We start from the raw sequence: 14,326 nt of genomic DNA on the forward strand, positions 1-14,326 counted from the left end.
GGTGGTTTTTTTTTCTCTCTCTCGAGATAAGGTTTCTCTGTGTAGCCTTGGTTGTCTTGGACTCGCTTTGCAGACCAGGCTGGCCTGGAACTCACAGAGATCCATCTGCCTCTACCTCCTGAGTGCTGGGATTAAAGGCGTGTGGCACCACACACCTACTTAATTAACTCCGTCTTAATAAACATTTAAGGATGTTTTCATTTTGGCTTTTAAAGAAGGATACGGAGAAAGTCTACACATATGGAAAGACTTTTTTTTTTTTCCATCACTAGGAATCAAACCTAGGGCCGTGTGCACACTAGACAAGCGCTCTACTTCTGAGCTCTGGCCCACATAGATGCATTTTACAAGTGTCAATTCTCATTGGAGAATTGCTGTGTTGAAGAGAATGTTCAGTGGGTTTTTGTTTGTTTGTTTCTAACTTTATATTGGAATATAGTTTTACTAGTCCTAACTGGCCTGGAACCTGCTAATATAAAAACACTGACTTAAGGGGCTGGAGTGATGGCTCAGAGGTTTAGAGCACTGGCTGCTCTTCCAGAGGTCCTAAGTTCAATTCCCAAGAACCACAAGTTGGCTCACAACCTTCTATAATGTGATCTGATGCCCTCTTCTGGCCTGCAGGTGTACATGCAGACAGAGCACTGTATTCATAATAATAAATAAAACTTAAAAACAAAAACAAAAAACAAGGGGACTGGAGAGATGGCTCAAGAGGTTAAGAGCACTGGCTGCTCTTCCCAAAGGTCCTGAGTTCAATTCCCAGCAACCACATGGTGGCTCATAGGCATCTATAAAGAGATCTAGTGTCCTCTTCTGGCGGGCAGGCATACATGCAGGCAGAATATTGTGTATGTAATAAACGAATAAATTTAGAAAAAAACAAAACACAGCCTGTCTACAAAGTGAGTCCAGGATATCCAAGGCTAACACAAAGAGACCCTGTCTCAAAAATCCAAAAGAAACAGAAAAGAAAAGACAAGAAAAACAAAAACAAAAACAAAAAAACAAACCCCCAAAAACCACTGACTTAAAACTTCAATGATTCTCCCCCCCCCTCACCTGTCTAAGTGCCTAAAATACTGGGATTGCAGGCATGTAACACCTGCCCAGATCAATGTGTTTACTTTATTTTTGTTTGTTTTTTTCTTGGAAAAAAAATGATCTCATTTAGCTCAGATTGAGTTCAAACTCTCTATGCAGCTGAGGATGACATTACGTTCTTGGCTCTCTTGCCTCTACTCCCCAAGTGCTGAAATTACAGGTAAAGTGGTCCTTCCTGGCTTGAAGATGATCACTGTAAATACTGATCACTGTGGCCAAAGGACCCCACAAAGAGAGTTACACACTTGCTTCCACTCTGTGACTGTTGCCTCAGTCCCTCTTATCACCCTTGGCTTCAGACAAGTCCAAGTATCTCTTCCAAGGCCTTGTCTCTTATACCTAGTGGGGTGGCACACACCTTCATTCTCAGCCTTCAGGGGACAGAGGCTGGCAGGTCTCAGCGAGGTCCAGGCTAACCTGGTCTAACCAGCAAGTTGCATGTAGATCAACCAGGGTATACTGTTTCCAAACAAACAAACAAACAAACAACCCCCAAAGAACTCACTCTTCCCCTTCACTTGGTCACCTAGGATACTGTTTTCTCTACGACCAACCTCTACTGGGTTGAATGATGTGAGCTTGTTTGTTTTGCTTTTAAAGACAGTCTCATGCTGTAGCCCAGACTGGCCCTGAACTCAAGGAAATCCTGCCTCACCATTCCATGTCCTGGGCTTCCAGGTATGAACCAACATGTCTGGCTCCTTTTGGGCCTCCTACCACATAGGCTGCTTTGGAGAAAAGTGCAGTCTGCTTTGTGGCCACTGGATCTGGCCTTTGAACACTCTGTTCTTGACCAGCGACTTGGGAAACAGAAATCTACAGATATTTTTAAAAAATGAAATACATGCATAAAATCAGTCCATGGTCTCTTGCCTCCTCCTTTGTACCCAACTTTCACAAAAAGGAAAGTTAGCTTTCTTTCTTTTCTTTTATTTTTTTAAGATTTTATTTATTATTTATACAGTGCTCTGACCCCATGTGTGCCTGCATGCCAGCAGAGGGCACCAGATCTCATTATAGATGGTTGTGAGCCACCATGTGGTTGCTGGGAATTGAACTCAGGATCTTTGGAAGAACAGACAGTGCTCTTAACCTCTGAGCCATCTCTGTAGCCCAAGTTTAGCTTTCCTTATGTGTCCAAGTCTGGGTCTTCCTGGACAAAATATGCCTGGCAGGAGGCCTGCTTAAGCATTTACTGCTGTGAGCCTGTCACAGAAACCAGATCTAGAAATAGTCACTGGGCATTGAAGTTCATTGTTTCAGGGTGTGCATCATAGGGCTGGGAGGGAGGGTTGCAGGCAGGCATCTGAGTAAACATAACCTAAGTATTTTGCTTGAAGATTTTAATTAATTTAAAAAACATTTCTGTTTGCTTATTTTAATTTCTTTACATTTTATTTTATGTGTATGAAAGTTTGCTTCTGTGTGTGTGCAGTGACCATGGAGGCCAGAGGAGGGCATCAGGTCCTCCTGGAATTGGAGTTACAGAGGACTGTGAACTGCTGTGTTGTGCTGGGAACCTAACCCGAGTCCTCTGCAAGAGCAGCCAGTGCTCTTAACTGCTGAACTATATCTTCACCCCTAGTATGTATGTATGTATGTATGTGTGTGTGTGTATGTATACATGTATGTATAGTGTGTGTGTGTGTGTGTGTGTGTACATGTACAAGCCAGAGGTAGGTGACTTGTGAGAGTCAGTTCTCTCCTTCTACCATTTGGGTTTAGGGACAGAATTCAAGTCTTTTGTGTGACATGTATAAATGGTCATGCCTGGCTTGAAAACGTCTCCTGCCCAACTTTCTTGATTCTCACAACTGGAAATCCTGTGACCTGAAAGACACATTGAGCTCCGGGTGAACCAGGACATTTGGCCAGCCCACAGGCAGGAGTGGGACAGTTCAATGGAGGACTAGGAATCTACACACAGTTGGGATGCACAGACAATACACTTAGCCAGGGTGACATCCTAGGCTGCTCCCAAACCTATGCTGAGCAAGCTTCCTGCCCAGGTGATGGCCAGGGCTCCCTGCTTCTGTGGCAAAGGCTCATGCCAGTGCTGCAGAACAAGAGCACCGTGTGTCCGTGAGAGGACTGGAACAAATGCTAGGTACAAAGTCACAGAATAAGGAACTCTTAAAGGAAACGATTAATGCAGTTTGAAGCTGTGGTTTTCCTTAGTTAAAAAAAAAAGTCTGTAAACAGGGAGCAATCAAATCTTCAAGCAGCAATTCAGCAGTGAGCTAAAACAAGCTCCCTCTGGCTGGACTGTCCTACAGCTTTCGAGACCCACATCATTTTGCAGGAGAGCTTGTTTCTCAGTGAGACGGAGCCACAGAGTCTGTCTTTAGCCATAGCTCATTTGTCTTTCCGTGTTTATTTTGGTATTACTTCCTCTTTTTGTTTTGAGAATGGTCGCCCTCTAATTTATTGATGTCTTTAAAAGTGGTAGCCAGCAAGCCTTGGTAGATAGGCTGTTCATTAAAAAAAATAATAAAGTGATTTTAGTGTAAGTAGGGAACATATATCAAAATAATGCTTTGAATGGGGCTTACCTGTGAACTTAAAAATAGTGTGGAGTGATGGAAAATGCCTGTAATCCCAGCATTCAAAAGGCCAAATGAAGTGGGAGATTGCTACGGTTTAAGACCAACCCAGGCTACACTGTGTGACCCTTCTCAAAAGCTTTAAACGACGGTAGCAGTGCAGGTACCATAAATGAACTCATGGCTTCATGAGTAACATATGAAAATATTTATGTGTGACAGGAGTGTTCCTTGCCTGTGGTAATATGAGTCTTCAGAGCCATGTATGTAATGGACAGCTTGCCAGTCATAGCTGCACTCGGCTGAAGCAAGAGAAATTGATAGGCCTCCAGGGCAAGAAAGGTGCGCTGGAGTAAAAGTCAAGATGCCTGATAGAGTAGGGCATGTCATTGCACACCTGTAATTGCAGTGCTTGGTAGGCAGAGGCAGAAGATCAGGAGTTTAAGGTCATCGTTGGCTACCAGTGAGCTCAAGGCCAGCCTGAGCTACCTGAGATCCTACCATGAACAAGCAAACACATCCCCAAGTGCATCGTATCTCCCAGCATTATAAAGGAGACTCTAAATTGGTGCTAAATCCATGCGTGCTGAGATGAATGGCGCCCGCCTTTAATCCCAGCACTCAGAGCGGCAGAGGCAGGTGGATCATTGTGAGTTCGAGGCCAGCCTGGCCTACAAAGCAAGTCCAGGACAGTCAGAGCTACACAGAAAAACCCTGTCTCGAAAAACAAAATAATGATTATGATGATGATGGTGGTGGTGGTGGTGGTGATGATGATGAAGAAAAGGTTAACAGAATGATGGCATTGCAGTATGGAACATGTCTTCTTTTATTCATGTAAATGCAAAGAAATATACTGAGGGTTTGCATCCAGAAAAGGCTTGATCTCTGAGGAGAAGAGTAGAAAGGAGTTTTTACCTCATAGGATGTCCCTGAGAGGGAGTGCTTGCCCATGGCATAAGGGAGAACGATTAAGCTACAATTAAAATTTTCTCCTCTTCCTCTCTCTTTGCTCCCCTGTCACTATCTCCCATCTCATCTACTTTCCCCCTACTCTATGAACCTTAAGTTTACACCACGTGATGACGCATGCAGGCGCAGTGTGATGGCGTTCACAGTTCTTAGCTCCCAGTGAAGGGAAGACAGTTGGATGTGAAAACCTGGGTGGGGCAGTGGGAGGAGCCTGCTGGCTGGATGGCTCTGGGTAATTGCTGCTAGTAGCCAGCCTTGGAGCCTTTCTGCGTCTTCATGTCCCCTTTAAGGGATGGCTTTGAAGACCTTCCAGCTTAATGCTGAAGGGTCACTGGCTCTTTAAATTGCTCCACCAGAAGTGAGAAGCTGTGCTCACAGCATGAGCAAAACCTGTGTGTGTGCAGTAGGTAAGCCCATGTCCCATTCCTCCTCAGTCTTCTTTCTTTCTCTCCTCATGCTGAGGATTGAACCCAGGGTCTCATGCACGTTAGGCAAATGCTGTACCACTGAGCTATATCCCCCAGCCCTCTCTTACTTTGTTTTTGTTTTTTTGTTTTTCAAGACAGGGTTTCTCTGTGTAACAGCCCTGACTGTGCAGGACTGGCCTCGAACTCACAGTGATCCACCTGCCTCTGCCTTCCGAGTGCTGGGATTAAAGGCGTGTGCCACCACGCCCGGTTTGGCCCTGTTTTTGAGTGTTCATTTTTACTGGCTGTCTAGTTTTACATCAACTTGACAAAAGCTGAGTCATTTGGGAAGTGAGATTCCCATGAGATTGGCGTATAGGCAAATCATAGTGCATTTTCTTAATTAGTGATTGATGTGGGGGTGCTGAGCCCGTTGTTGGTGGGCCGTAAGAAAGCAAGTAATGAGCCGGATGTGGTGGCGCATGCCTTTAATCCCAGCACTCGGGAGGCAGAGGCAGGTGGATCGCTGTGAGTTTGAGGCCAGCCTGGTGTACAAAGCAAGTCTAGGACAGACTACACAGAGAAACCCTGTCTTGAAAAACCAAAAAAAAAAAAAAAAGAAAGAAAGAAAGAAAAAAGAAAAGAAAAGAAAGAAAGAAAGAAAGAAAGAAAGAAAGAAAGAAAAAGTAATGGATGAGCAAGCCAAGCAGACTCTTCAATGGCCTCTGTATCAGCTCCTGCCCTGCCTGTGTTCACACCCTGACTTCAGCAATGGACAGTTTCCTGAAAGTCTAAGAGGAAATAAACCCTCCCCCACCCAAGTTGCTTTGGTCCTGGTCTTTATCACAGCAACAGAAACCCCAAGACACTTAACCCGCTCTATCCATCCTTGAATTTCTCTGACAGGACTAAGGATTGGACCAGGGCCCCACACATGCTGGGGGAGGGTTTTACCATCAAGTTATGTCTCCAGCCCTCTTCTTATTTACTAAATTTTCATTTGTTTAATTGACTTAGTGAGTGTGGCTGTTTGCCTACTGTAGCAACTCAAGGGAGTTGGTTCTCCCTTCCACCTGTGGGTCCCAGGAGTTGAACTCTGATCGACAGACAGGCTTAGTGGCAAGCGCCTTTACTCGCTGAGGCATCTTGCCAGGCTTGCTCTTTTGAGTTTTTAAAATTTTGAGACAGGGTCTCACTAAGTTGTCCAGGCTGGCTATTAGTTCACACAGTGGCCTAGGAAGGCCTTGAACTTGTGATTCTGTTGGCTCACCTCCAGAGTATCTGCGGTTATAGACATTATAATTTTTTATGTTATATATCAATATATTATTTTATATATTATAATGATATTAATAATAGTTATTATTGAAGATATATTTGTTGTATATCATGTGTATGAATGTTTTGTCTCCATGTGTATGTGGGCATCACATACCTGTCTAGTGTTTGAGGAGGCCAGAAGATGGTGTTGGATCACCTGGACCCGGAGTTATGGATGCCTGTGAGCTGTCATGTTGTTGCTGGGAACTGAACCAGGATCCTGTGTAAAAGCAGCAAGTGCTCTTAACCACTGAGCCATCTCGCTAGCCTTCTTTTTATTATTTTTAAGTGTGTGTGTGTGTGTGTGTGTGTGTGTGTGTGTGTGTGTGTGTGTGTGTGTGTGTTGGAGCTGGAGTTATAGGCAGCTACGAGAGCCGCCTGATGTGGGTTCTGTGAACTCTGGTCTTTGCAGGAACAGCACGTGTTCTTAACTGCTGAGTCACTTGTTTTGTTTTGTCAAGTCTTTTGCCTCCCACCTCACCTCCAGTGTTAAAGCAGGTTGAGAGTTAGATGTTATCTTGACATTCTGCATACACAGGCCTAGACCAAGAGCTCCTCCTTCAGCAGCTGGGGAAGACACTTAAAAAGCAGACTGTCCATTGCAACATACTTTCTAGGACAGCCTTACTTTAAAAACAAACAACAGAGTACAGTATGTTCTGGCAAGGAATAGAACCCTTGTACACTATTGGTAAGAGCGTAAAACAAAAGCGAAACCCCTCAAAAGTCCACTGTTGAGTGTAGAATTACCAAGTCACTGGTGCCAAGGCTGCCTATCCTCCTGAAATCCAGTCATTTACAATAGCAGAGGTTCTCACAGTTCTACAGGCTGGAAGTACATGACGAGGAGCCAGAAGACTTGTTGTCTGGGGAGGGCTCAGCTCCCCTGCTGCTGCCTCCCGCCCTGTCCCCCCACCCTCCAGCGCCCCTTCTTCCTCTGTTTCATTTATTTATTTATTTATTTTACTTTATTTTATTGTGGCGATTCTGGCGATTGAAGTCAGGGCCTCACAAATGTCAGACAAGCATCCTATAACAGAGATATACTCCAGGCTCTTAACACTTAGAGTCAGGTTGTAGCACTATGCTCTACAGTGTGGCTTGTGAACACAGGAGAGGTGGCTAAAAACGAGACTTGCTATATCCATGAAATTTACACTGGCTCTAAAAGCCTTGGTATGAGCCAAAGAACGTATACTATTTTTATTAATATTATTTTTCTTTTGTTGTTTTACTGTTTTTAAAAGATTTATTTATTTGTTTGTTTGTTTTTCGAGACAGGGTTTCTCTGTGTATTCTTAGCTGTCCTGGACTCGCTTTGTAGACCAGGCTGGCCTTGAACTCACAGCAATCCGCTTGCCTCTGCCTCCCGAGTGCTGGGATTAAAGGCGTGCGCCACCATGCCTGGCTAATTAAATTTTGGGTTTGTTTTTTTTTTTTTCCTCTTCGAGACAGGGTTTCTCTGTGTAGCCTTGGGTATCCTGGATTCACTTTGTAAACCAGGCTAGCCTCGAACTCACAGTGATCCACCTGCCTCTGCTTCCTGAGTACTGGAATTAAAGGCATGTACCACCATGCCTGGCTAATTAAATTTTAATATACATCTCATGTTTGGCCTACATGAATGTCTGTGTGAGGGTGTCAGATCCACTGGAACTTGAGTTATACACAGTTGTGAGCTGCCATGTGGGTGCTGGGAATTGAACCCAGATCCTCTGGGAAGAGCAGCCAATGCTCTTAACCACTGAGCCATCTCTCCAGCTCCTATTTATTTTATTTTAAATACATAAACAATAATAACAATATTTATTTTATTTGTGTGAATGTTTTGCCTGCATGTATGGCTGTGCACCACATACATGCATTGCCTGTGGAGACCTGAAGAAGGCTTCGGATCCTCTGGAACAAGAGTTAAGGCTGTGACCCTTAACTTGGATTCTGGGAATCGAACCCAGGGCATCTAGAAGAGTAGCCTGTGCTCTTAATTGCTAAGCCATCTCGCCAGCTCCTAGTTTGTTTTATTTATTCTTTTTTCCCCGGTGACAGGGTTTCCCTGTGTAGCACTGGGTGTCCTGGACTCACTTTGTAGACAGGCTGGCCTTGAACTCACAGAGATCTGCCTGCCCCAAGTGTTGGGATTTTGGCATGAGCCGCCATGCTCAGCTTTGGTTCACTTATTTTTATTTATTTATTTTGGTTGCCTAAATTCAACTGATCAAATTCACAGTCCTTCTAGCTTCTATTTCCCTCAAGCTAGGATATAGGTATACGCTATCTTGCTAGACTAAAGATATTTTTTAATAATGATTACATATTCAGACAATGATATTTATAGTATATTACATTAGATAAAACATTATTAATTTTTGTTGTTGTTGTTGTTATTTTCCGAGACAGGGTTTCTCTGTGTAACAGCTTTAGCTGTCCTGGAACTTGCTCTGTAGGCCAGGTTAGCCTCGAACTCACAGAGATCTGCCTACCTCTGCCTCCCAGGTGTTAAGATTAAAGGTGTACGCCACCACTCCTGGCCATTATTAATTTTTTGCAAGAGTTGAATGCTTCTTGGAGACATAATAGGTTTAAGTGCAAATAAAACTTGTAAGTTGAAACACAGGTTTCTCTTTTCTTTTTGGAGGTGGGTGGCAGCAGCAGTGGCAGAGAGTTTCATGTTTCCAGGCTCAGTGTGTGGCTGAATCTCTCCTCAAACTCCTGATCCTCCTGATTCAGTCTGAGTGCTGGTATCACTAAACTGCACCACCAGGCAAAGAATCTACAAACTTGAGTTTCTTCTAAAAATAGGTTTTGATTAGGGTAAGAAAACTGACAGGGTAACTTAAGAGGTACCTTAGAAAAAGCAATTTCCTTGTGTGAAAAGCAAGAGTTGTTGGTTCTTTGAAGAGTAGAGGGAGTTAAGGAAATTTTCGTAGATCCAAGTATTCATGTGTTCCCATGCACCGCCATCCACCCCACGTCCCCAGCCCCCCGCCCACTCACCCCCCCACTTCCACTGTGGATTGACCCCTAGGGTTCGATGCTAGGCCAGGGCTCTATCACTGAGCTATGCCTCTAGCCTTGCTGGTACTGTTTACAGTTGCTCCTATGATAAAAAAAGGCAGCAAGGAGCCTCCTACATGGTCTTTAAGGTGTTCTAAGTCCCTCTGTCGCATCCTTCATACCCACCCCCTGCACCCTTGCTCGAGCTGTGTGCCTGCAATTCAAAAAAGCACAGAGCTTGCACAAGACTCGCAGCCACCTTCACCCTGGTTTGTAAAGGACACACCTGGAACAAGCAGCTGCGCTGCTTTGTGCTTTTACTGGACGCTCAGCTCGTCTTTTTGTTTCTCTCCCCTGCAGATCAGCAACGTCTTATTTTTCGTTTTGCCTCCCATCTGCATGTGCTTGTTCCGCCAGTACGCGGCGTGTTTCAACAGCGGCATCTACTTAATATGGGCCCTCCTGGTTGTAGTGGGTAAGTGGAGCCATGTGGGACCAGCGGCTGAAAGGCAGGAAGTGGGACCCTGCATGTTTCCTGTCCCCTCTGAACACAATGTTTTGTAAACCAGAGAGTCACTCTGACGTCTTAGCCAGTGCTCCCCTGATGCCGAAAGGACCATGCTGGCTTGATAACAAGCGCTGCCTGTACCAATCACAGATCGGCACTGGGCGTCTGTGGTGTGCCAGCGGTGGCTTTCTGAGAACTTCTGAAGAACTTCTGGAACAATTGAAGTCTGATGAGATGTGGCTCCAAAGGACTTAACGAAAGAAAAATATTTAGACGTGCGGCCCCTCATTGTTCTGTGAAATGCTTGTGTGATTTCCATTTCCTCTCCGGCTGTTTTGGAATTCTTAACGGGGAGATAGTGCTGACCTCTATTTACTGCCTGTTATCAGTAAGGTTCAGAGAGGATGGAGACAGAGTGTGCCTGGGTGTGGAGTTCTTACTGTTGTGATGTGCTGACGTTTGAGCCCAACTTCAAACTCTGTTTCTAGCCTCTAGGTCTGCATGCCTGGACTCTGTGAGTCTCTGTCTCTGTCTTTCTCTGTCTCTGTCTCTCTGTCTCTCTCTGTGTCTCTGTCTCTGTCTCTGTCTGTCTGTCTCTCTCTCTCTCTCTCTCTCTCTCTCTTCCTCCCTCCCTCTCTCATGAATCTGTTAGTACCTGGAGAAAGGCTGTCCTGAAGCGGTAAGTCTGTTCTGCATTAATCTCTTCTTTGTTGGTTGTGTCGTTTCTAGGAATTGGCTCAGTCTACTTCCATGCAACTCTTAGTTTCCTGGGTCAGATGATCGATGAGCTTGCCATCCTTTGGGTTCTGATGTGTGCCTTGGCCATGTGGTTTCCCCGGAGATATTTACCAAAGATCTTTCGGAATGACAGGTAAGCTTGTGTTAAAGCCTTTTGCTTTACTAGATGCCGCTATCAATGCAACTCGCATTGAATTACAGTGTAACACACTTACCTACCAAATTACTGTGTGGGTGAGCTCAGCTAGTGACACCCTCATCACACACTTTCTTATAGTACACTAGTTCAATGATCTGACAATACATTTGGCTGACAGATAAAAGAACTGCTTGGGAGAAAACTTATATTATGGTAAAGACAAAAAGTCAGAGTTCTGATTTGTGTGATACAAGCAAGAGTGAAAACACTTCCAATAGAAGAGACATTTTTTTGGATAGTATTTCAAAGTCCTTTGGTTTCCTGCTAGAACATGTCTTCAAGTGTCACCCGTCCACCGCTTCACACACATGAAGCAGGGTTTGCGCTCAGTTTTGTTCTCGAAGGCACAGAGCTAGCTCTACATTGCATCATATTATCTTTTTTTTTTTTTTTTAAGATTTATTTATTTACTATTTATACAGTATTCTGCTTGCATGTGTGCCTGCATGCAGAAGAGGACACCAGATCTCATTATAGATGGTTGTGAGCCACCATGAGGTTGCTGGGAATTGAACTCAGGCCTTTGGAACAATAGCCAGTGCTCTTAAGCTTTGAGGCATCTCTCCAGCCCCCATATTGGCTTTTTGGTTGGTTTGTTTTTTTTTTTTTTTCCTTCATTTCAGGAAGCTATGCATTTCAATATACATTGTGTTAGGATTATATGGTTATTACGCAAGTATTTTTGAACACTTATTTTATACTATGTATTTTTTTCCAACCTAAGATATAACAGTAAACAGAGCAACAGTTCCTTGCTCTAATGCACTTTCACTGAACCCAGTTGCAGATCAGGCTACAAATGATGATGAGTGCCATGTTGGCAAATGGAGCTGGTGGGCTGGGCCAGCGACGTCCATATTGACTTCAGTTTGATCAGAGGAAGCCCAAGTGAGAACCTGTGTGAGGTTGTTCTCATTTGAAGGCACAGAGTAAATCAGCCCAGTGAAGAAGAGACTTGTTGGGCTGGAGAGATGACTCAGAGGTTAAGAGCACGGCTTGCTCTTCCAAAGGTCCTGCGTTCAATTCCCAGCAACCACATGGTGGCTCACAACCATATATAACAAGATTTGGTGGCCTCTTCTGGCCTGCAGATATACATGCAGGCAGAACACTGTATACATAAAATAAATAAATCTTAAAAGAAGAAAAAAAAAAAAGAGACTTGTACCCAAACCTACTAATCACATATTCATCTTGAGGTTACCCTGTTTTGCCAAAATTTATGCAGAATACGGATAGACAGTTGAAAAGATTGGAGTCAGTGAAGCAAGCTATGCCTGCCTAGGGAAGAGTTATATCAGAACAAGAAAGCAATTAATGATAATTTCCCTGCCTGTTGGAAAGGAGTAGGAGCTATGCAGCTATTAAGGATTAAGATTTCAGAGGTTGGAGCTATGGCTCCGTGACTAAGAACCTTCGTGGTTTCCTCTTTGTTTTGAGACAAGGCCTCCTGCATTCCCGGCTAGACTAGGGTTCCCTAGGTAGCTGAGCTGAAAATTGAACTTCTAATCTTCCTGCCTCTCCCTCCCAAATATGTGACTTATGAGCATGTGCCACTTTGCCTGGCTTGCTCAATATGTCCTTTTATATGTGTACAGACATTTTGGTAGCCTGGGAACACCACCATTGGCTGCTGTTAGGTATTTTTGTTTTATTTTATTTGTTTGTTTTGAGACAGGGTCCTGGCTGGCTTGGAACTCACCAGGCTGGCTTTGAATCCACAGAGCCTCCTGACTGCTGGAAAGAAAGGCATGCACCACCATGTCACGCCCAGAGATGTCTATTTTTATCATTAATCTAAACTAGTTTACATTATATAAAAACAAGGAGCATTATTAATTGTAATATGAAAGATTAAAATTTAAATGAGGTAGAGATAAATTATTCCTTAAGTGAATTAACCTTTTTTGGGGGTGGAGTTGTTTCCGAAACAGGGTTCTCTGTGTAACCTTGGCTGTCCTGGACTCGCTTTGTAGATCAGACTAGCCTCAAACTCAGATATCTGCCTTCCTCTGCCTCCAAGTGCTGGGACTAAAGGTGTGTGCCACCATACCCGGCCCAAGTGAATTAATCTTTATTTTCGAAGTAGGACTTGAGTACTATTATTTTAATGTATATTTAGAAGTATCCTGAAGAAAATTTTCAAAAAACAAAAATAAGAAAGAGCAAATTAGAAAAGAATACTCTCGGGTTCCTCATTCCTTCCTTTTCTGCCTTCTTTCTGCCTTTGTCTGTTACTGGGGATTGAACTCATATCCTCGCACTCTCTCTGCCACTTAACTACATCCCCAGCCACAGAAAGTGTGCTTTACAATGTGTGCAGGGTGCTATGGTGACCACAGGATCTCTTGTAAAATTTGGTCCATCTCAGGAGAAGCCACAGATGTGCAAGGTAGGGACCAAGAAAGAGCATGTGGCTCTGTTACAAGGTGGTTTTGCAGGTGAGGACTTTTACCCACCAGCTCCTGGGGTGCCCACTGGTCACCTCTGGTGTTGCATTCTGTAAGGGTTAGGGACTGACTCACCTGGAGCAACAAGGGAATAAAGAAATGACAGACATATAGACAGAAAACTGGGATCCGGTGGGCCATGGGTCTGATGGAGATGCAACGATAGCAGTAGCAACTTGGAAATTCAGTGCCTTTCTTTTATATATCTGAACAAGGCGAGGTTACTGCAAAGATCTGGAGCAGGGGATAGGGTTACTGCAAAGATCTGGAGCAGGGGGTAGGGTTACTGCAAACATCTGGAGCAGGGGCCAGGGTTACTGCAAACATCTGGAGCAGGGGACAGAGTTACTGCAAACATCTGGAGCAGGGGCCAGGGTTACTGCAAACATCTGGAGCAGGGGACAAGGTTACTGCAAACATCTGGAGCAGGAGGCAGGGTTACTGCAAACTTATGGAGCAGGGGGCAGGGTTACTGCAAACATCTGGAGCAGGGGGCAGGGTTACTGCAAATATCTGGAGCAGGGGGCAGGGTTACTGCAAACATCTGGAGCAGGAGGCAGGGTTACTGTATACAGCTAAGCAGGAGGCAGGGTTACTATATACAGCTAAGCAGGAGGCAAGGCTAGTTAATCTTGGCAGGAGGTCTCTATACAGGAGCCGTGCCAGGTTGTAAATATAGAGAGGAGGAAGCCGTTGTGCACATTTTCTGCACACATTGTTAGCATGCACACAGACCAGGGGAAGGCTCTGCCATTCCTGAGTCTGAGGCATTGTGGTCCTTAACTTGACCATGCTTGTGTCATCGATATACATACACTCAGAATGTCCTCACCCCCTTACACATTCCAGTGTGTGTTAGTTTCTGCATTGAGGACCCGCTTTCCCTTAAGAAGTCATCTTTCAGATCTTAGGATCTGAGTTCGAAACTGAAGAAATGAGAATAAGGGTTTTCTCAGCTTGTGGCATTCTGTAGTCCTGGCTTTGAAACTCCAAGCAGCAGTTTTCTTGTTTTTGTTTGGTTTTGGTTTTTTGAGATAGGCTTTCTCTGTGTAGACTTCGCTATCCTGGACTCACTTTGTAGATCAGGCTGG

The 14,326-nt window shown here is 44.4% G+C and overlaps 1 protein-coding gene across 1 annotated transcript in view; it reads left to right on the top strand.

The window, feature by feature from the left end:
* Positions 1-14,326, top strand: part of Acer2 (alkaline ceramidase 2) — a 36,840-nt gene that overhangs the window by 3,564 nt on the left and 18,950 nt on the right. Inside the window, exons 2-3 of the mRNA XM_051164024.1 lie at positions 9,701-9,815; positions 10,578-10,719. Of these exons, the coding sequence (XP_051019981.1) occupies positions 9,701-9,815; positions 10,578-10,719 (257 nt within the window). The remainder of the gene's footprint in view (positions 1-9,700; positions 9,816-10,577; positions 10,720-14,326) is intronic.

The sequence above is a fragment of the Acomys russatus genome, chromosome 2 (genome assembly GCF_903995435.1).
Source record: "Acomys russatus chromosome 2, mAcoRus1.1, whole genome shotgun sequence".
NCBI lineage: Eukaryota > Metazoa > Chordata > Mammalia > Rodentia > Muridae > Acomys > Acomys russatus.